Source organism: Camelus bactrianus, chromosome 4 (assembly GCF_048773025.1).
Source record: "Camelus bactrianus isolate YW-2024 breed Bactrian camel chromosome 4, ASM4877302v1, whole genome shotgun sequence".
Taxonomy (NCBI): Eukaryota; Metazoa; Chordata; class Mammalia; order Artiodactyla; family Camelidae; genus Camelus; species Camelus bactrianus.
The window spans coordinates 59,779,109-59,801,130 of record NC_133542.1 but is presented as its reverse complement, the minus strand read 5'-3'; the positions used below and the strand labels follow the sequence as shown (position 1 = coordinate 59,801,130).

Genomic DNA, 22,022 nt, shown 5'->3' with positions numbered 1-22,022 from the left:
CAGTGGGGGAAGCTCGTAGACCCTCGCTTGAGAATAGTGTTGCAGAAGCAGAGAAAGCACTGGCTTAGGCAGGATCAGAGCCTGACACAGCCACTCACTCAGCATGTGACCCCGAGCGGGTCGTCCTTTCCTCCCCATGTGTACAAGGAGGGCAGGGACTAGACCAAGTCCAAAGCCACTCCAGACATTCAGAGCCAGGAAGCACTTCTAGGCACTGCCAGTCTAGGGGCCCCACAGGCCACAGCCTCATACACTGTACTTACAAAATTCCACTACCAGGGGCCCAGGAGACAAGCACAAAGACGCTGGGCGGCTGCTGGCCACACGGGTCACTGGATTCCCAGGCACAAGCCCGGACATCCAGCCCTCCATTCCAGCCCATACTCCCGGCCCCTACATCACCCCAGATCTTCTCCTATCTCGTCCAGTGTACCCATCCCATTAACATTCACTGAGGGCCGGCCCACGGCAGTGAACAAGACACACATGGCCTCCGCCTACAGAGCTGGCACTCAAGAGGCAGAGAAAAGCACACACAGACGTGGAATTACTGAAAAGCACAAACAGGCCACAGGCAGGGGGAGGGGGGTAGGGAAGGCTTCTTGGAGGGAAGGACAGAATAGAGACCTGAAGGATGGAAGGTCCCTGATCATGGGATGACCAGGGAAAGGAATATTCTAGGCAAAGGAACAGCAGTTGCAAAGGCTCTCAGGCCAGGGGTTGGCAAACTAAGCCCACTTGTGTATTTATGTATTATCTATGGCCGCTCTCAAATTACACTGGCAGAGTTGAGAAGCCGCTGCAGAGACCTGTGGCCTGTAAAGTGTAAAATATTTACTATCTGGCCCTTTACAGGTAAAGCCGGGTGACCCCTGGTTTACACTGTTAGATAAATAAGAGAAGGTCAGGGGAGCTAAAACAGACTGAGCAAGGGGGAGACTGACAACAAGGAGACTGGGGAGGCGGGTGGAAGCCAGGCCATGCTGTCGTGGGTGGGTGACAGTGACCTCCAGCCTGGTGTCACTGCCTCCATTCTAACCAACTCCAATCCACCCTGCAGGATCACCCAGGGTGATCCCCCTGAAACACAGCGCTGAAGAACACCTTACTCTTCTGCTCCCATGCTTTCCCAAAGCATGTTCCAAGGAACACTGGCTTCATGGGATAAACTTCAATAAAAGCATTCCATAGTTAAGCAAGTTTGAGAACATGTCATTCTTCATGATGCAGCAGCCGAGATGCGATTCAAGCCCAGGTCCCTCTGCCCAGTCCTGTGCATCACCCCTAAGTCTTCCCCAACTTGAGAGGCCAAGGCCAGTTTAGGATTGAGTCATCCTTAGATTCCATTCCCAGGTGCCCACAGAGGGTACCAGGAGGGCTGGAAAGTGCTACCCACAAGCTCAGGGAGCTGGTCCAGACTATCCACCCTTCCAGGTGGTAGGGGAGGACCAGAGAGAGGTGGCTGTTAGTCACGAGACAAGGGAGAAGGAGCGGGGTGCAGGAGGGGACAGGGGAGGGGGCGCATACCTGCTTGCCGTGCTTTTCCTTCCAGCTGCACTGGCTCCGTCAGCCTGCAAAGGAAATCCAAAACACCTACATCAGCCAAGGGGAAGACACAGATGCGATCCACTGCCACCCTACCCAGCTCCCGCTCAAACATCAGCCTTCAGAGGGGTGAGCTGGCCACAACCCCCTGCTCTATCCCTCCAGGCTGGAAAAATCTGCCCCCAGTGGTTAGAGGGAGTCAGGACAGCCATCGCCCCTCCCCTCCCCCCAGTTTGCTGGGCCCTTTAAATCCAGCTGAGCACCCATTGCCAACACAAACCCAGCAACCACAGAGCCCTGGGGACTTGGTGAAAAGTAAGTAACCAGCTAAATCTGAGATTGAATTGCACCATTTTTATTTTCAGCTGGGATTTCCAATAAAACAGTAGCCACAGATTTATTCCTACCAACTGGAGGGGGAAAATCCTATTATGTTAAAATATTCTGTCCCCCAACCCTGCAAGCAGGGGGAGGCAAGAGAGCGCTGGTTGGTAATCTCTTTTATCTGGGGGTAGAGGGTGGGGAGACAAGGCTGACCAAATGAAATTTTCAGAAATCATAAAATTCTGGTTCAGATGGAGAGACTGAGGCCCTAGGAGAGGAGGGGCAGCCTGAGTCTCACAAGGACCGAGGGACAAATACCCGGGGATCCTGACTCCTAGGCCAGTGCTGGGGGTACCTCGACGCAGAGGCTGCGGACATGGGGAAAGCGCCTGGGTTCTCCACCACCCCTGGTTGGAGATGCATTCCCTAGCGTTGTCAAAACATTTATAACAATAGTAATCACAGTTAGAACAATGCAGGTTCCAAACTAGCACACATGTGTTTCCAAATTCAGAATCCTTCCAATTTTAGAAAGGTAATGTGGCACATGTGTTCTATAATTTGAAATAACTCTGCCAGGGTCTGGGGAGCCCCCAGGACTCAAGCACGTTGATATTTCTATAAGGAAACTGACGCAGTCAGCCCTGCGTGGGATAAACGAAGCCGGCAACCAGCCTCTTCTCCCATTAGGTCAAGTTCGGCTGCCTCACCAGTTACAAAAAATCTTTTTCTTTTCAATCTTTTTTGAATTTCAGGATTGCAGATGAAGAATTGAGGACCCAAAATAAAAACAGCAGCAGCTACCTTCTGATGAGCGCTTACAAGATGCTGCAAACTGGCAAAACCAGATGGCAGACTTTGAGTCAAACAGTCAATATATAAAAATAAAGGGATTTCACCCAAAAAAGGCCAGATTTCAGCTTCTGAATGCAACACGCAGTCCCACATGACCACAGTCAGTCAGATGTGACATACCTGGTTCTCCACAGTCCCCACCACTCCCTCTTGCCTTATACCCAGCCCTCCAGCCTGGCCCCCGTGGGTATCCAGACTCTCTCCCCCACCTACCTTCCCATCAGGCACTAGTATATGGACACCTATTTAAAGTCTCTCATTTAATCCTCCCAATAGGTCCCCCAAAACACATACACAATATCCCCATTCCACATGTGAGGCACCAAGGCTCAAAGAATTTAAGTCATTTATCCAATATCCCACAGTTCCAAGCCCAGGCCAGGCCATTCCAATGCCTGCCTTCCACAGCTCTGGAAGACTGTCTCCCACCAACACTCAGAAGAGGCAATGGGGAAATGGGGGGGAACCCATATGGCCCCCACAGCCCATATGAGGGCACCGGAAAGGGGAAGGACAAATAGAGAGGTAGAAATATAAGGCCTGGAGGGAGCAGTGAATGGGATACCAGTGCATTATTTCCATGGAAGAAACAAGAGAGAGGAAAATGGTTTGCGTATCTTTTCATTGGGAGCAAAAGAACAGGATCAATTACGGTCTCTTTCCGACACCTTGTCTTCCTCAAACTTGTATGGAAAGTGAACAGAAAGAAGTTGCTTTAATGTTTGTATCAGAAGAGGCAGAAGAGTTAGGGGTGGAAATTCTGCCCCAGAGAGCTTTAAAAAAAACTGTAAAATCCCAAATGGTCTCTCCCTTTCAGACTCAACTCTAGGCCTGTATTTCTAGAATTTCATATGTATTTTTAATGCTGTCTTTGTGTGTGTGTGCCCTCTTCCTTCACGATCTCACAGAGAGTTGACCAGTTCAAGTGCACTGAACACAGGACAGGGTAGGGAAAAGGGTCTCTCTTGGTCAGCACACCTGACCATCTTTATCCATGTTTCCCTTTTACGGTATTTATGATATTTGAGCTTCTTATTACTAGTAACTACACTCTTTTTTGTTTTCCACCCACTTTTATAAAACAAAGAGAAAATGCTAAAAATGTTCAAAGAGCCGCCCAAACAAATCCTTCTGCAGAAACCTAGGTGGAGCAAATGGGAAATGGGACGGCTGGAAGGAGGAGTGTTATCCTTGCCGGGTGGGAAACGTCTGTTACTGGCAGAGATGAGAGGTGGAGACGGGAAGAAGGCAGAGATGGACAATGGGCACAAGTGAGAGATGCCCAAGAGCGCACATGTCCAATGTCACGGCACCTGTCAACCTCAGCACTCGGGCCTGATGGGTCCAGACCCACCATTATGACAGAGGGCAGCTTCTCCGGCTCTCCCAGCCCCGAGAACACTGATTCTCAGTTGTAGATCTTCCCTAAGATGCCAGGCCAGCTTTGACTGTCTCCTCACAAATATCTCAAAGCAATCCCTGCTGTTTGAATTAAGTTGAACTTCTGACTGTGCTGTTTCCTAGGCCCAAAAGGTCTTCTACCCAGCAATTTCATAGGATTCAACCTACACCACAAGCTCACCTTCACCCAGTATAATTCAACCTGACTCTCAATCTGAACCTAAGTTTAAGAGCACAGGGTTTAGAGTCAGACGTCTGAGCTCAGGTCCTGGTTCTGCCATTTTCTAGCTGTACGACCCTTGACAAGCCATCTGCCCTCTCAAGGCCTCAGTTTCTGCATCTGCAAAATGGCAATATGCCAATCCTAGGACCTATCTCATGGGACTGGAGTCAGACTTAAGGTAAACACACTACACATGTAAAAGTACATAGCGTGAGCTCAGCCTTAATAATAATCATTAACAACCCTAGATACAGCTATAAATGTCACCATTTATTGGGTTCAAGAAACTGAGGCACAGAAAACAGAGCAACTTGTACAGGGTTACACAATAGATGGGTGAGAGGCAAAGCCAGGCCTGGACCACACCAGAGGTTTTCCCAGCCTGTCTTGGGGCCTAATCTGAATCCTGGGCTGCAAGTCAGCTTGTCATGAGCATCCACCAGACCCCAGAGCCCTGAGGCCTTCTCCAAAGGACCAGTCAGAATGACAGTGAATATAGCAATGTAGGCAAAGTACTAAGCACAGGTCAGGTAAGTGAAGTAACCGCTAAAGTAATGGAAACTCTACTGCTGCTGCCACTGGACCACAGGCCCCAAAAGATGCAGCTTTTGCCTGGCTCTGTCTGGGTCTCAGTCTGAACCCTGGGTAAGCTCTTTCCTTTCCCCGGATCTGAGGTTCTCATAGGTAAAAACAGGGAGGGGAGGCACCAGGGTTAAATGAGATCATCTCTCGCTCCCTTTCACCTCTGATACCCCTAGGTGGGGCTGACCCAATCTTACCCAAACCCCTCAAGGGTAAATAAAATTTGGTGGGGGAAGTGAGCTCATGAGAGGCCCTCCTCCTCACTCTTATATAGATGGGGGTAAAGGTATCCAACCCCCACCCCAGCTCCCCATAAAGGCACCTGTCCCCTCTCCCAGCCCCATCCATTCTTCAACACACCAGCTTCTTCTCAGGACCTGGGCAAGACTATTTTTGGTTTCATTTGACCCTCCTCTTCCCTCCCAAATGAACGTTAAGTTGTTCTTTTCCATTCTCTTATTAAGGATTTTTCCTGGAAAGAAAATATTATTCCAAACCCAGAAATTTTATTTCTGAATTTGTGCAAATGTAAGTTGTAAGACATTAGCTGCATTTCACATTTTGTGCAAATGGCAGAAACAGGCAATTCGTGTGCTACGGGATGGGGGCTGGCCAACGATTTCGATAAAATAAACCCTTTTTTAATTTAAATGCTAATGCACTGAATTAAAATTTAATAACTGAGGAAATTGAAAAGCCGAGCAGGAATATTGGAAATAAATCCAAGCAGAAACAGCTGAAATTAAAAATTCTAGAGAGTGGGAGGATAGCAGCTAAGCTGTCTTATATGATTACATTTTTTTTTTTTTTCAGAATGAAGCAAAAAAAAAAAAAATCCTATCTCTCACTGGCTCTAGGGCAGTAAATCCACAGTGCTGTGATTTATTGCTCAATTTTCCTGAGGGAAAAAGGCTTTCTTTCATGCTGAAATATTTCATAAATTTCAAGCCAGCATAAATTCTTAATTTAAAAGTTATGGAGGTCACATTTAGTGCACTGGTACGGTTCCAAAATCTTAAAGGAATAGCAGCAACCAAAAAAAAAAAAAAAAAAAAGAAAAAAGAAAAGGGAGGGGGCAGAATTTAAATCTTTTTTTCATTTTGGTTTTAATTCACAAGTTGAAATTTCATTATTAAAGATTCTTCCTGGATGGATAGAACCTAAGCACGTGGGGAACTGGTGTGTGTTTGGAAATGTGCTGCAAAAGATGAAGAGATAAAGATTTAATTCAATTATAAAAAGGCATTTTTTTTTTTAAGCCACTTGAGGAATTTCTGGTAAAAATTTCCTCCCTTCATTGCCCGGGAAGGGGTGAGGGTGGGGGAGGGTGGCCAATGTAATTGCTTCTCTCAGATCTCCAATCTTTTGTGTACACTGATATATTCATTTGTTATACAGCTGTTCAGCGGCGGAAAGAATGCTGGGGCGCCCATAATTCTAAGCAAATCAATCAAAAATTAATGATTTGTCATGCTTGCACAATGGAGGAAAACAGCTCCTTGGGTCCCGGCTGCCTGATCTCGAAGAATGAAATGCCTTTCTGCGATAAGAGAGCAGAGCCAGAGGCTCAGGGCAGCTGAGGGGCCACCACAAGTGTGGGGGCTCATGGCCCGCGAGCTCTGAGAGGATGGAGAGGGCATCTCCAAGATGGCGCGGTGGCTGGTCAAGCCCAGGACGGACCTGAGGCAGCATGTTTCCGTGGTGGTATAATTAGAATCTTGCCTTTTTCCCTCCCCCACTGCAACTCAAAAATCGCTTCCTCTCTGGAGACTTCAACGACTCCCCCCTCCCCCCACCAGATTTGATTTGTCCCTGTTCATTGTTCTCCCAAGGCTGCTAACACACCACCACCAGTGCCTTTCACCAACTCTAAGGGACAGGGACCATAGTTCCTGGACGGCCTGCGTCCCCCACCAAGAGTGCACTTCTGGATAAAGACCCCATCCCACACAGCGCTATGTCTCCGGCACCCAGCTCAGGGCCTGGCACAGGGCAAATGTTCAGCAAATATGGTTGAATCCATTAATTATTATTTCTCAGGAAAAAGTCATACTGAGGTTGCTTAGATGAATGATGAACTGCATTGGCAGTTATACTTGGATAAAATTTAACAACTGATCTTAAATAATCAATCACTCCCTTATTCATTCAACAGGTATTTCTTGAAAGCCTACTATGCATCAAGCACTACGGCTGGGCTTTGGGTGGACAACCTCAAATCCACTGGTGGACAATTCCAAATCTCCAGTGCTCACTTCCTTCCATCCCTGGAAGGAAAGAGTAAACGTGAACCTGGGAGAGGAGAGAAGTTCTCTGCATGCCCAAATACCTTTGAAGTCTCGTATTCTCTCTTACTAATTCATGTGAATGTTATATTCACAAGTGTCAAATGCATATTCCTCCAAACTACATCTGTGTACTTCATACATATGTATGTATGTTAGTTTGAACATAAAAATTCTGTTTTAAATATCCAACTGGTACAGCTGACCCTGCAGGAAGACACTGAGGCTCAGCCGTGGGTGAAACCAAATGCACTTGACCTGGAGGCCTGCAGGAGGCACTGAGCCTGCGAGAAGCACCTACCAGAGCCCCGGGACCCGCCCAGAGGATTATTCTATGTCCCCTACTATTTGCTGAGGACTGGGGCACAAGTGGGTCACAAACAACTCAAGCCTCATTTACACATCTCTTTCCTTTCCAACAACCAGTGGATCCCCCAGATTTAACTTGAACTTTCTGTCCCACTGAAGCACAAGTCAGGAGAAAGTCATCTGCTCATCCAACAAGTATTTACCGAGCTCCTCAATGCACCAGACATTGTTCTAGGCAGCTGGGACACATCCTTGTCCTCAGAGCAATTATACTCAAGTGGAGGGCAGACGGTAGTATTAAGGGAAATCAATTAGTAAGATATATAGTATACCAGAAACTCATCAGTTCTGTGGGGGGAAAAAACACAGAAAGGTTGGAGGTGATCAGAATGCTGGACCAAGGGAGGAGCCATGGGTTGCAATTTTGAAAAAGGTGTTCAGAGTAGGTATCATTGGGCAGACAACGGAAGGTAGGGGGATGGGGAGAAGGGAATGGCCAGTGGGCAGACCCACGGGCAGGAGTGTGGCCGGTGTGCTCAACCACAGCAAGGATGCCAGTGTGTCTGGGGCAGAGAGAGTGAGGACAAGAGGAGGGCGGTCGTGCAGAGCCTCGTAGGCCACTGAAGCGCCTTGGCGTTTACTCTGGGGAGCCACTGGAAGGTTTTGGCAGAGTGACATAATCTGATTTCTTTACAAAGACCATTCTGGCTGCTGTGTTTGAGAATAGACGACGGGGCAAGGGTGGAGGCGGGCAGGAGGGTGGTGAGGAGGTTACTGTAACAGCCCAGGTAAAAGATGAAGGCGGCTGGGACCAGGGGAGTGGCAGCGAGGGAAGTGAGGAAGCACTGGTTCTGAATATAATGGAGGGTAGAATCAACAGGATTTGCTGATGAATTGGATGTGGGGTATGAGAAAAACGAAGCATTGGAAGAATCCAAAAATCTTGGGTCTCAGCACCAAGAAGAATGGAATTGCTTCTCTCTGAGAATATCAGTCATCAGTGCAGCACTTTATAGACTGTTACACTGCACTGAATTTTCCAAATAAGCCCATGAAGAAGACACTGCAGTTTATCCCCCTTTGACCAAGAATTACCCAAGCACCCAGAGAGGCCAAGTGATTTGCCCAAGGTCACACAGCTGGCCAATGGCTTGGCCAGGGTTCAGACTGTCTTCTCACCCTAAGTCCATGGCCATTTCCTCCACATACTTGGTCCTTCATCTCTAGAACCAATGAATCAAACTTGGCCCCAAACAATGCAGATGAACTCTTTCCCTATCTAATCACAGGACCCCAATGCAAGCACAGGTGGTCCCCACTTTTACTTAGCAGGTGTTCCTGAAAAACACTCAGTGACAGTGACTACACTAACACCGAACAAATGCTTTGCAAGTTCAAAGAGGATTCCATTCCCAGGGAATTAAATATATCATAAATTCCCTAATTAGCCCTTCCTTCTTTGATCACATTCAATGATATGTTTCTAGCATGTGGTACTTGGCTTTAATTTTGTATTTATTTCTCCAACTGAACATGGTTACTCAAAGCCTGAATGAGTGTTCAGGGCTCCAAGCTTGAGGAATGAAGTGGAGGCGGCCAGAAAACACTGGGTTAAAAAGAACTGGAACACAGGGGGTTGGTACCATTTTTTGATAGAAATTTATAGAGTTCAGGCTATAAATGGGTGATTATGATCAAAGCCTTGGGGGTCTGCTAAGATGAATCAGACATGGTTCCTTATTCATTCACCCAAATACTAGCCAGTAAGTGCCTACTATGTGCTGGGCACCAGGGTAGTTACTGGGGACATAACAGCATTAAGAACAGTGGGGGAGACGGACAGTGATTACTTACTTCACACTATCAATTTATAATTACCAATGAGAGATGTGCTCTGAAGAGAAAGGAGTGGGTTCCATGAATATCTTTGACAACAGGATCCAAAGAGACTACAGGGTGGGGAAGGGCTTTCCTGAGGGAGGGATGCTGGAACAGGGCACACAGATGCCCTCTCATTCAACGGTGGGGATGTAAAATCTAACACAAATGAAGTTAACACAACTGGGTGCCAGGGAGCGAGGAGAAGGGTGCCATCTTGCCCAGCTGGACGCCTGGGTCCCTGAACCCTGCAGGGCTGCAGCTTTCTCTGGGGGCCTCCACTTCTGGAGGAAGGGACCAGCCCACTGACATGGTCAGGCTCACACAAGGAACTCGTGACCAGATCCCAGGCCAGAGCCCAGAGGCTGAGGGGAGACACCTCACTGACTGGCCATGTTTCCAATTACAACAGAAACCCATGGGAAATGACCAATGTCTATTCCTTTTGGGTACGATGCCCTCTGCCCCTCCTCAAGCCCTTGCTATCTGAGGACACATGTCAAGCAATACATGCAGGCTTCCTAGGAATGGAACCAGCATATGGTCTGTTTCATGAGCTTCCAAGTACGGGCAGATTCTTCTCCTTGTACTCATCTCTGGTGGGCAGCCATGCAGGCTGGAGCAGGACCCTCACACTGACATCATCACCATCATCGTCATCACTGTCTCTGTTGTCGCCATCAACAGCTGGTAATTGAGCACCTGTAAACCAGGCTAAGGAGTTTCGGCTTTACTCCAAGGCTCACAGGCCACCCGGAAGGCAGGTGCACCTCTGAAAGCAAATGCTGTCTGCAGCGTGGAGGCAGGGAGCCCAATATAGAGGCCATGATCACCTCCCAGGGAAGAGATGATGATGGTGTGGGGATGGCGGTGGAGGAGAGGAAGCTCCAGGACCAAGAGCTGTTGGGAAAGACCCAGATGACCTAAGCTAGTGTGCAGAAGGCAACCCGGGTGGAGCTGGCATGCAGTAGTTACTCAATAAATGATGGGTTTAAAAATAAATACACCACTGCGGCTGCTGAAGAACTGCCAGCCTTGGACTGTATGCAGAGGGCCGAGTCTCTTCTGTGCACAGAGCTTGGCTCCTGGGAGGGACAGAAGTAAAAGATGAATCTGCTTGCACACCTAGAGCCTGAGCAACGGACCTTAGAAGGGGGAGCCCTGGCCTCAGAGAGGAAGAGCGGTAGCCTCCCGTGGGCTGCCATGTGGGACTCACCACCCAGGCCACAAGCCTCGTTCTCATCCCAGGGCGCCGGATGCCACCACAATTGAAGCCCACAGTCCATACATGGGTCTAAAGGTCTAGGTTAGTTCCTGTTGCTTAATCAGTGTAAATTCTATTTGCCCAGCTGGGCTGGATCACTAAGGTTGTATCAAAAAGTGTCAGGTTGTTGCTGGGGTCATGCCCAGTAAGGTTATTGGTTCTTTTGTTTTGTTTTGTTTTTGAGTGTTGTTTTTTGTGTTTCTTTGTAATGGAGGTACTGGGGATTGATTGAACCCAGGACCTTGTGCATGCTAAAGCAGGCGTTCTACCACTGAGCTATACCCACTCCTCTATTTTTTTTTAACTTTTTATATTAAAATAATTTTACATTTATAAGAGGGTTGCAGAGAAACTGCAGAGAGCTCCCTTCTACTCTTCAACCAATATAAAAAGTTTTGGCAGGGGAGAAGCATGGTCAGAACTGTCTGCAAAAGAGCTGATACCAGCATCCAGGGAGGGTCAGCTGAGGCCTGAGCTAAGGCAAGGCGAGCCCTGGTTTCCCTACCCAGGACCAGAGGTCAGAAGGCCTTCAGGCTCTAAGGCTAAACCAAGAAGGAACCCAGCAGCAGGGGTGGTAGTCACGGGGAGGCAGGTGGAGCACAAGCCCTGCCGCTTGCTAGCTGGACGCTGGGCACGTGATTTGACCCCTTAGTGCCTCAGTTCCTTCTTCTGCAAAATGGGAATGATGCTAATGACCATCTCACAGCCTGTTGTGAGGACGAAGTAAGCTAATCAGTCACATGCTTAGAGCAGGACCTTTACATCCACATAGTAAGTCAGCTTGCATTATTAGTCCAGCACAAAGGGCCTCAAATGGGGATACCACCAGCATCTACTGAGCACCTCCTGTATGCCAACGCTGGGTGTGGGCATCGGGGGAATCATCTCATTTAAACTCCTTGTCCACCATAAGCAGTAGAGACCATCCCCAGCCCTGCTGTCCAGACGAGGACCCAGAGCTCGCAGGGTGCTGGGACAGCTGGGAAGAGGCTCAGCCTGGCATCCAACACAGTGCTCTGATTTCAAGTCCATGTTCTCAAACCCTCTGCCATGCCGCTCCAAGGCTCAGGCGGCTGACCTTGGGGAATGACTTTCCCAGTCTTTAAGAGAGGACACGCTCCTCTGGGTGCATAAATGCTGCTCTGTTTGTTTTCTTTTGAAAAAAGAAATGCATCTCAGTTCTTTACAGTCACACAGTTAATCTCTCAATTTACAAAAGAGCAAGTCATGTGACTAGATTCCACAAAAATTCTCTCTCCAGGTTTATGATTTTACAGAAAACTCTAGGGAAAACTGCCTAGAGCGAGTTAAAACCAGATCAGCCATAAACCATGTCCTGGTACAGCCTCACCAAGCCAAGACTCAGATTACTCATTAAATATGTGATAAATATTCGCTTCAGATCAGCAGGAAGTTGGGGGGTGGGTAAGAAAAAAAAAACGTTTTTGCTTCATGGGAAAAAAAAACGTGTTATAAATACAGAGAGGGTTGCAAGCTTCAAAGTGGTGAACCCAGAATTGCAGAATCAGGGGACAGTTTTTAAAAGTCAACCCCTTAGGTATTTTTAAGCCAGGCAGTAAGTAAGGGTATCTCAAACCTCTTCAAAGGGACTCAAGTAAAGAGCGTGAGCCTCCTCTAACGCGGCCCAAGTGATGTGGGCATGCCGGGACAGCCCCCAGGGAGGGGCAGCAGCCCCCGAGCCAGGGGAGCCCTGGGACCACGGGCAGAGGCCATCTCTGGCCCTCCATCTGCCCACCTGTCCAATGAGGCTGCTGAACTGATGGCCTCGCAGGAACTTTCCAACTCTGACATACGGAGTCAGGCAGACCTGACTTCGAATTCTGTCTGCACCACTATGTAGCTCTGTGTGACCTGCCTCAAGTCACGGCCCCTCTCGTGGCCTCAGTTTCCTTGTACGTAAAATCCCCAAAAAACTCATCTGCTGGGCAGATAAAAAGGTATAAAGTCTGTAACATTCTCAGCTGGTGCTGACAGTACTGATGAGCACAGATCTGGGTGATGTCATCATGGTTCCAAAGATGGTAGCAAGTAAAATTAATACAGTAAAAAAAAATTAACAAAAACAAAGAAAAACAAGAACAACATATTCTGATAACTCCAGTAGGATTTACTAGGCTCAGGAGTTCCTGGTTTGAAATCCTGTCTCCACCCCTGACAAGCCATGCGACCCTGGGTAAATCACTCAGCCCTCTGAGCCTCAGTTTCCTCATCTGTCAAATTGAGAAGATACTAGAACTCACATCACAAGGTTACTTAGGACTGAATCAGTTAATATACATAAAGCTCTCAAAATAATGCCTGGCACATAGCAGTGCTATGTAAGTATTAGCTACAGAAATAAATGTCATTTATTAAAATGATTTATCATTTATTAAACTTTAGGTGTATAATTGTCATTTATTAAAATTCAGACAAGTCCCTTTCTTCCTCTGAACCTCAGTTTCCCTAGCTATAAACTGGAGAGTTCTGACCAGACAAGCTTTGAGGACCTTCCCAGTTCTGAAACTTGCTGATTCTGTTGTTTGTTTTTCCCCATCCTGTCGCACTGACCAGACTGTATTCCACTCTGACCGGCTAGACCCCAGGCCCTGCTCCAGGAAGTCCACCCTGACCACAGGGACAACCTCCAACAGCACCAAGGGCACGCCTGAGCATACCTGGGAACATCACCACTCTCTGCAGCCTTGCTCCCCAGCAAACTGCAAGTTCCGGGAGGGTGGTGACCTTTTTAGAGCATCTCTGTGCTCCACAGCACCCAGTGCTGTGCTGTATACAGAAGAGTATAATAAAGGTCAGTTGACTGATTTAAAAGAATGAAGGAATTGTACTGCCAGTACTTAGAGAACCACTGTGGTTGAGTGGGGTCTAGAGAATCATCTAGCCAAAGAATGGCAGACAGGCTATTTTCAGTGCCAATTCTAATCAATTAGTTATGGCTGCCTGGGGCAATGTGTTCAGAAGGATCCTGGGGTTGCACGAGAGGTCAGGTAGGAAGAGTGCTGTGATTGATTATTGATGTCTGCAGTGGGCATGGTAAAGCTAGGGATAGTTGCAAGCTTTCCCCCTCTAGCCGGACACTCTCCTTTTACAGATAGAGAAACTGAGGTCTCCTGACCCCCTAAGCACCTCTTTTTCCAGTCACCACATTCTCATTTGCAAAAACATTCCTACATGAAGAAGGAGCCGTGCATGGCCTTTTAGAATCTGGAGTAAAAAGAGACACCAAAGAAGAGAGGAGACCAGAGACAAAAGAAACACACAGAAAAAAAATCTGCATAAAACACAGGGCTTACTTGGGTTGTGGAAGAGAAATAATTACAGCAGGGCAAAGTAGATGCTCCAAGAAACTTTTTTTTTCTTTTTAAAGGAAGAAAAGTCTGGAACACATACTCAAAGCAGAAATCTTACAAATTCCTATTGCAAAATAACTCCTGGTCAGCCAGCCACAATCTCTATAAATATATCACAAGATCAACAGCCCAGGCAAAGAGGGGGAGGGGGAGAACGACTGCATAATTTTTTTTTGAAAAAATCAAAATAGTTCTTCTCACAGTTGGAAAGGAAAGAGTCACCCACTTTCCTACAAAATGAGAGGCCCATGAAGAAAAGAAAGATTGTAATTCTACACATCCCAATGGATGCCTGTTGAGAAATCTAGACAGCCAGACTATTTTGAAATTATGCTACAGTTCTGTTTTCTTTGCGGGGGGGGGGGGGGGGGGTTGGTACCCTGATCTCATTAGAGCAGCCATTATCTCACAATGGCTTCCATGGATTATTCATGGTGGGAAGAGCTGAAGGCTCTACAGGACCTGATTTGGGTGTTGCATCCTTCAGGGTCTGGGCCAGAAAAAAGAGAAGCCACTCTAGGTCTTTAAAATGGAGGCAATTTAACACAGGGATTTGAGTACTCGGGCGATGAATGGGCTGAGAAGTCATACAGAGGGCAGAAAGGCAACCAAGGATTAGCATGCAAGGAGCTGTTGCTGGAGAGAGAAAGGAACAGAGTTGAGGCAATTAAGCAAGAGCTGCCCAGTGGGAGTGGTTCAGAGAGGGAGGGGCTGGAGCTACAAAGAAAACAGCAGGAGACGCAGAGATGAATGAAGAGATATATCCTGAGCTTTTCCCTTCTTTCCACCTTCCAGTGTCCCTGCTGTGCAGCCTTCTGGCTAAACCATTCCAAGGCCAGAGGGCAAGGGCATCTGGGAAGTGTAGTTCCTTGCAATTCAGAGCACTCAGGGGAAAGAAAGAGATGGAGCTGAGGTCCAATCAATAGCTGATCAATTCAGATCAGAAAACCGGAGGGCTGAAACCACTTGATGACAGTGTCCTGCACAGCTCACCAAGAGGTCCACCTGGGTCCCATTCCCCTGTTTAGACTTGCAACTTCCTCAAGGCAAGGACTGTCTTCCCTTGAACTGCACTGTCTTCTGTAATAGCCAACAGTCACAGCTCAGAGCTGAAAGGACCCTAAGAGTCTGAGAAATGGAAGCCTGGCCATCAGTCCCAGTGCCCCACCACGTGGGATGCTTGAATGGCCTTCTACCGTATTTTTGCTCCCAGCCTTTCCTGAGAGTTTACTGATAAAAACCTTACAACGTGAAAGGCTAGTTGGCCCCACCCTATCACTCAGAAGACCCAAGCACCCAGTGGATATTCTAAAAGCATCCCCTGACCAGATCCAGAACACTATGTTCATGGGGATCAGGAGTGGAGGCTCTGAGGTACCCAAGTCTAGTGCCAGCTGGGCAGGCTGAGGGGGAAACAATCCTAGGGCCCCAGAACTTTCCACCTTCAAGGCCATTCCAGATCCACACTAGAACTCTATGGTGGGGGTTTGAACTGTACCATAAAAGACAAGAATGTTCCTATCCCACAGGGCGCAGACTCAATCCTGTGAACCTCTGTGTCCCTGGCTGCTGCTAAAGGCTTAGTTTCAAACTATGATCTACAAAGGAAGAAAGGGCCCTTCCCCTTCATTGAAAGCTCCATTCCCACTTCCCTCAAGCCACAGGGCCGATCTCCCTCCTCTGTTTTCTTAAAGCACTTATTGCCTGCGCCATTCAAATGGTATTGATCAACCGGCTGTACGCTCAGTCATCTTTTTATGACCCGTCTTCCCAGCTGGACCATACATCTTCCCCAGGCAGGGGCCATGCCTCCGGATTCCCCAGTGCCTACCACACAGCCCAATGCATAGAAAGCGTCTACACAGTATCCTGAAAGGGGAAAATGAGCCAGGTTCCCAGAATCCTGAGTCTGGAGTGAGGAATAACATTTTCTAGCAATGCTCCGTATTTGTGTAGTGGTGGATGGGATTTTTACATCAATTATTTCATTTAATTCTTTACAAGGTTTTAAGAGTCATGATTTCCATTTCAGAAAGGAGTGAGTGGAGGTTAAGTGACTTTGCCCAAAGTCACTAGTTACTGGCAGGGCCGAGATTCAAACCCAAGTCTTCTTCCAAGACAAATGCTGAGCTCCTTCTGTCTCCTGGCTCCAGTCTCCTTGTCCAAGATCCCATGTCTTGCCTCTCTTCCATGAAATGAACTCATTTGATGAAATCATTAAGTGATAAGTTAATAAACATAAGGTGCTTAGAAACGTTCCCAGCACAGACTAAGTGCTGTGTAAGTAATGGCTACCATTGTCTTCATTTTTACTGTCATTATTATTTCTCCATCGCTGCTAAAATCATTTCAAAAAGTTAACCCAGTACAACATCTAAAGTCAGCAAACTTGATAGCCAAAGCAGTAGAATATGGAAAATGTCTACATTTCATTAAAACTGGAGAACTATAGAAAAGAAAGTCAAATGACTTTACAGTTAAGAGGAGGTGTTTGAAGACACTATATGATTCTCAGAAGTCTACCCAAAGCACTGACCTCCCCTGTACAAAGCAACCACCAACACTTTATTCAAAATTAGGCCTGAATCCTCTTTCCTGATTGACTTCATTAGGGAACACTTTCAGTACACAAAATACAGTACTTTCTCATCAATGCACAGTCTCTCAAGTCAGAAGGCACAGAGGGAAAATAAAGGCCCAGAATGAAAGTAAAATGTGTGAGGTCACATGTATTTTAACGCAATCTGCAAACCCCTTTCCCAGTGTTAGCATTATCAGGCCTAGCCCTTTGCTAGGCCCAGTATGGAACTCTGTAATCATGGGCACTGAATATATGTTCTAAGCCAGGCATGTAAAAACCAATATTCTAGCCACCAGTTAGGTCATGGCTTGGCCCAAGCTCTTTGGGCAAATAAAACAAGTCATCAGCTACCAACCCCAACTATGACCAAGGATGAGAAGGCAGCATCCTGACAGATAAACTGTCCTAAGTGGGGTTCTTCTAAAGAATCTCTAAAGCAGCTGTGTGCCCTCAGCTGTCACATCCACTGCTGCCTTTCTCTAATTTTAACTTGGCACACTGTCACAACCAACTTACCAAATCCCACATACTTTGACCACATTGGGGAACAAATTCTACCAATACTGTACAAAAGAAAGAAAAGGATTTGTGCACAAAGATGTCCACGGCACTATTTATAACACACAACGATGTAAATAAACATCTACTTACAAAGCTATTAAAATGGATGCTCGTGAATGGTGGAAAGCTACATGAAAAACACTATGTACTAAAGTGAAATGACCAGAACAGAATCAAAACCATATACATATGGCATTATATAAACACTGTATGTATATATATAAAATGCCAAAAAGCCCTTGCCGTGAATGGGTTAAAAATAGATGATTTTTCCCCCTCCTTCCTGCTTAACTTTCCATCATTAATACGTCTAAGGAAGAACTCACTATACTTTAAAAGATCTATGCTGCACATCTATAAAGGCAGATATCTGGACAAGGAGATTTCCTAAGATGCTACCCTTCCCCAGACTGAAGGCCTGTGATTCTACGAAGACCTGCATCTACACTCTGTCCTCTGAGGATGTGGCCATTTGAGCAGACATGCTGGCTGCTGGGCCCAGGTACACACCCATCCACTGGGAAGCACTCAGGGCATTCAAGCTCTACCTGGGAGCTGAGCAAGATGATCTGGAGAGTACCTTGAAGCACTGAGACTTTCTCTAGGAGTGTGTGGGGGAGGTAATCTGTAAGTCTATTGTCTTTTTAATACAGTAGACCCTGAGAGTGAGGTTTTTACATCGTATGTAATTGCAGCCACAAAAACTATATAACTGCTAGCGTGTATTGAGATACTATAATGTGCCAGCGACTCTAAAAGGCTCATTCAATGTGTGTGAAATCACCCAACATCATCATTAACTAGGGATTATTCATCCACTTTACAACTGGGAAAACAGAGGCAAAGTGACTTGCCAGTGAGAATGTTGGGAGATGAACAGTCCAACCGTATGGCACAGTCTGGACTATGAATGGAAGTCGGGCATCTTTAGTAAACCATCTCATCATTTTATCCTCACTACTTATGTGTATAGTGAAGATTACTGTTACCACTTTTCTGGTCCTTCCCAGAGTTCCTAATACTATTGTGATTTTATCAATTAAGAAAAGTGAGGTTCAGAGAGGTACAGTTACTTGCTCAAAATCACACAGATAGTAAGCAAATCTGTACCCAGGTTTGTCTGGCTCCAAAGCCCACGCACTCAACCACTGTACCATACCTAATACCCCGCCCCATCCCCACCCCACACACACACAAATGAAGAAATGAGAAAGCTATAAGGAGTCAGATTGCACAACAGAAGGAAATACATTCAGAGCCACATAGTTTACCCAGAAGTGGTGAGCTCCCCAGGGGAGGTGTGTCATCAGAGAGAGGACAGCCATCTGGTGAAAAAAACAATCAGTGGTTACAAGCAAAAGGACGGGTCAGCTCTGAGGAGAGGGGAGGAGACGAAAGGGGTGATAACTCCTTGCCAGGATGCCCAGTTCCGGATTCTTCGGGAAGATCACAGCCTGTGCCTTGCTAACACTTGTTCAGACTAGCTCTAATCATCCATCTTTTTCATTCTCCATATTTAAGGGCTGCCATCTTTTCACGAAATGTTGCGGGCCAAATATTTCATTTCGTTTTTTCCCCTCTTCCTGGCTTCACAAGTGTAGTAAAAAGTTAATGAATCTATAAATTGCTCACTGGCTTAAGAAAATGAAAAAAAAAAAAAACAGTTAATGGAAATTTTAATGAAAACACCCCATCCGCATAACTGATGGCAAACCCAGGGCCAAACACCTAAGACTTCATGGTCCAAACTGGGTGCCATGAAAGTTTAAAAACATTTACTGGAAGAAAGTGGGGCTCCAAGCTCAACGATGTCTGAAAGGCGACAAAGTCTCCACTCCAGACTCCGAAGTGGCACCATGCGTTATGGCCACCCTAAGGGAAACGGTGTCGGCACACTCAGTTGTCAAACTGGGAGACCCTGTTTCTGAGAAAAGGAAAATGACACAGAACCAGGAATCTGTACTGAGGCACGAGAGGCCAAGGCTGGGGACTCGGCTCCTGGGATAGGAAAAGTCCTGAGAACTGAAAAGCCATCACGTGCTGCTGGGGTTCTCAAGAGGAGTCCAACAACATGTAACTGCCCGAGTTCCCGTCCTCAGGAAATGCAAGTTGACGGAGGAGGGGTACGTACATTTTGGAAAGTGTCCCAGGCCACCCTGGTACATGCTCCCTATTCAAAAGTACTGCTTCTATGTCCACTCAATGCCAAGTACAGAGCCAGCCAGGACCTTTACAGCCTTTATTTCCCATACATGCCCCAAACGTGGAAAGGTAAATATGCTATCCTTGCTTTAATCTGGCAAGGAAAGGGAGGCTCAGAGAAGTTAAATGACCACCTCAAAGTCGCACATGATACCCAGTCCATCCCCATCAGATACCTGGGCAGTTAGCACTCAAAAAAAAAATCACCCAGGCTTTCTTCAAAAGCCTCTAAGCCTCCACTCAAGGCCCTCCAATCCAACAGCCTCCACCTGTAGCCTGCATGGTCTTTATAAGATACAAATATGACCCTGCCATGCCCATTTAAACCCTTCACAGACTCCCCGTTTTCCTTCCAAGGCAAAAACCACATTCCTCCCCAGCTCCCACCACCGCAATTCTCACACCTAATACTCCGACCACACCAGGGTTCCTGCACCTGCTCCGCAAGCTCACTGCCCGACTAACTCAGCTCCCCATCCCTCAAGTCTCATCGCAGACATCACCTCCACCAGGAAACTCCTCGACATCCCCACCCTGCCTTACTCCACTTCTCTCTCCCCCCAGCCACCCAAGGCTGGGTTGGATCCCCTCTGGTGTACACTCTTTCCAATGGCTCCACTGCTCAATTACCTACCTGCCTGCCTCCTTCCCCAGGCCGTGGGTGGCCCCCAGGCAGAGACCAACGCTTGTTCACCTCCGAGCACAGGGCCTGGTCCAGAGAGGAGACCCAGAAAATGCTGAGAATGGGCAGGGCAGCAGGAGATGTCTCTCCACAGCATCCTTGTCACATGACAAGCTCAATCCCTGGAACCAGGTCCAGCTCTTCCCAGTCTTCCCCAGTCTCCCCAAGAGACAGTGGCCCATGGTTATTGGGGACAATGGAGCGCTGGCAAGAGCAGGAAGGAATGTCATTTCCCCCAAACCTGCAACCTCCTTGCCTGTTTCCTCCTTCCCTTTCTCAGTGGCTCTAAGAGTATAAAAAAGGTTGAGATAGTCGGAGAAGTGAGAGCCAGAGGCAGCAGACAGGGACAGGAAAGCACAGGGCAGGAACAGGATGCCACGAGCACGTGCTCAGGAGAGTGGAGACAGGCCAAAGTTTGTCCTGAGGGTGATCTGGGCCAAACGCAGAGCTAGTGGACGCAGACACCAGCCTGCCAGCCACCGGGGCTCTCAAAGAAACATACAGGGACAAGAAATACCTGGAAATTTCAACAGTTGCTTTCAGTTTCCAGAGATTTTGAAGCCTCTTTCTCTTTGTTTTTCCCTAAAACCAGTTACAATTAGCATTGAGGGATATAATTACGTTGTTAGTCTAATTGCCTGTTTGAAGCGAGATCTACGGGGGTTTAATGGAAGATTTGAGGGGGAGGGCAGATAAAATAAAAAGTCAGGATAATCACAGAAGAGATGTGTAATGTGACTTTCTGCCCAGGTAGAGACAAGGCCTGAACTGCGCCAGAGGCCAGGGAATTGCCTCCCGCGCCAACTCCCTCACCCGGCTGGGCGGGGAACGGCGCTACCAGGCGGCGCGCCTTCCCTGGAAATTGATTTTGGAGACGCTGACCTAATTAATCAGGAAACGATCCTAGAAAGGCCCTCGGATTTGGAGCCTTTGCACTATTATTGGCAGTGACACACTTACACATTGGCGGGCAGTACTGTCCCGGGTGGAGCCAGCGTGGTGGCGGCTGCCAGAGCTGGGCTGTGTGGGACCAGAGAACTGCCTTCACTCCGGGAGGGTGGTCCTGTGCTGGGGGAGCCCACGGCTCTGTGGCCCTGGGGACAGAAGTCAGAGGGAGGTAGCTCTGAGCTCAGGGTGAAGAGGAACTTTTCCTCCAGGGAAAGAGGACAAGTGAGGGGAATGAGCACCCCTACAACAGAGGCATTCAAGTTGGAAGACTGTATGGTAGGGATGCAGAGGAATCAGCCAGGAAGAAGAACTAAATGCCTTTGAGGGACTGTCTCCAGACCACAGAGAGGAAAGCGATCTGCAGGCACAGTGAGAGAAAGGTTCTCTGCACATCAGCGAACCCTTCCAGCCAGACCCCTTCCTTGAGCTACAGGACTTCACTGTGAACACCCAGCCCTCATATCTGGGTGGTAATGGAAATGCTCCTCTAATGACTTTTTTTCCAAGCACAGTCAGCAATTTGCAGTAACCAGAAGCTGCCTCCACGTGGGAAAGTGAAGGTCCAGTGCAGAAGTCAAAAGCAAGGCACCTCCTGGCCACCGCAGTGGCCTTGCTCAGTTCCAGGCCCTTCTCCATCCCATCAAACACAACATCTGGACTGGGCATGGGGAAGCCTGCATCCAAGCCTGATCTCTGCCACTGCAAGGTTGAGAAAAACAGGCAGAGGTCCACTGCCCCACTGTCCTCGAGTTTCCCATCTTGGGGAGAAGGGGGAAATGGGCCATCTTAAACCACTCCCCCCAACCCCCACCAAAGGGCAGGAAAACAGGACGCTTCCCTACCAAGCCAGTAAGTGCAGAGAGAACACCACCACACACATCTGACGCTGCACGCACTTCTTGTCCATAGGAGGGCACTGCCTTCTGAAGTCTGCCACAATGCCAGGGACTCCCACCTGCTCACCTCAGCACAGCTGGCTCCCAGCACAACACCTGACACAGAGTGGGCACT

At 47.7% G+C, this 22,022-nt stretch overlaps 1 protein-coding gene across 19 annotated transcripts in view; it reads right to left on the bottom strand.

Moving 5' to 3' along the window:
* The window catches only part of ZNF618 (zinc finger protein 618), a 165,651-nt gene that overhangs the window by 76,834 nt on the left and 66,795 nt on the right, over window positions 1-22,022 (bottom strand). For all 19 annotated transcript variants that reach the window (XM_074362055.1, XM_074362042.1, XM_074362040.1 and 16 more), the window contains exon 2: window positions 1,528-1,571. In XM_074362055.1, the coding sequence (XP_074218156.1) occupies window positions 1,528-1,571 (44 nt within the window). The remainder of the gene's footprint in view (window positions 1-1,527; window positions 1,572-22,022) is intronic.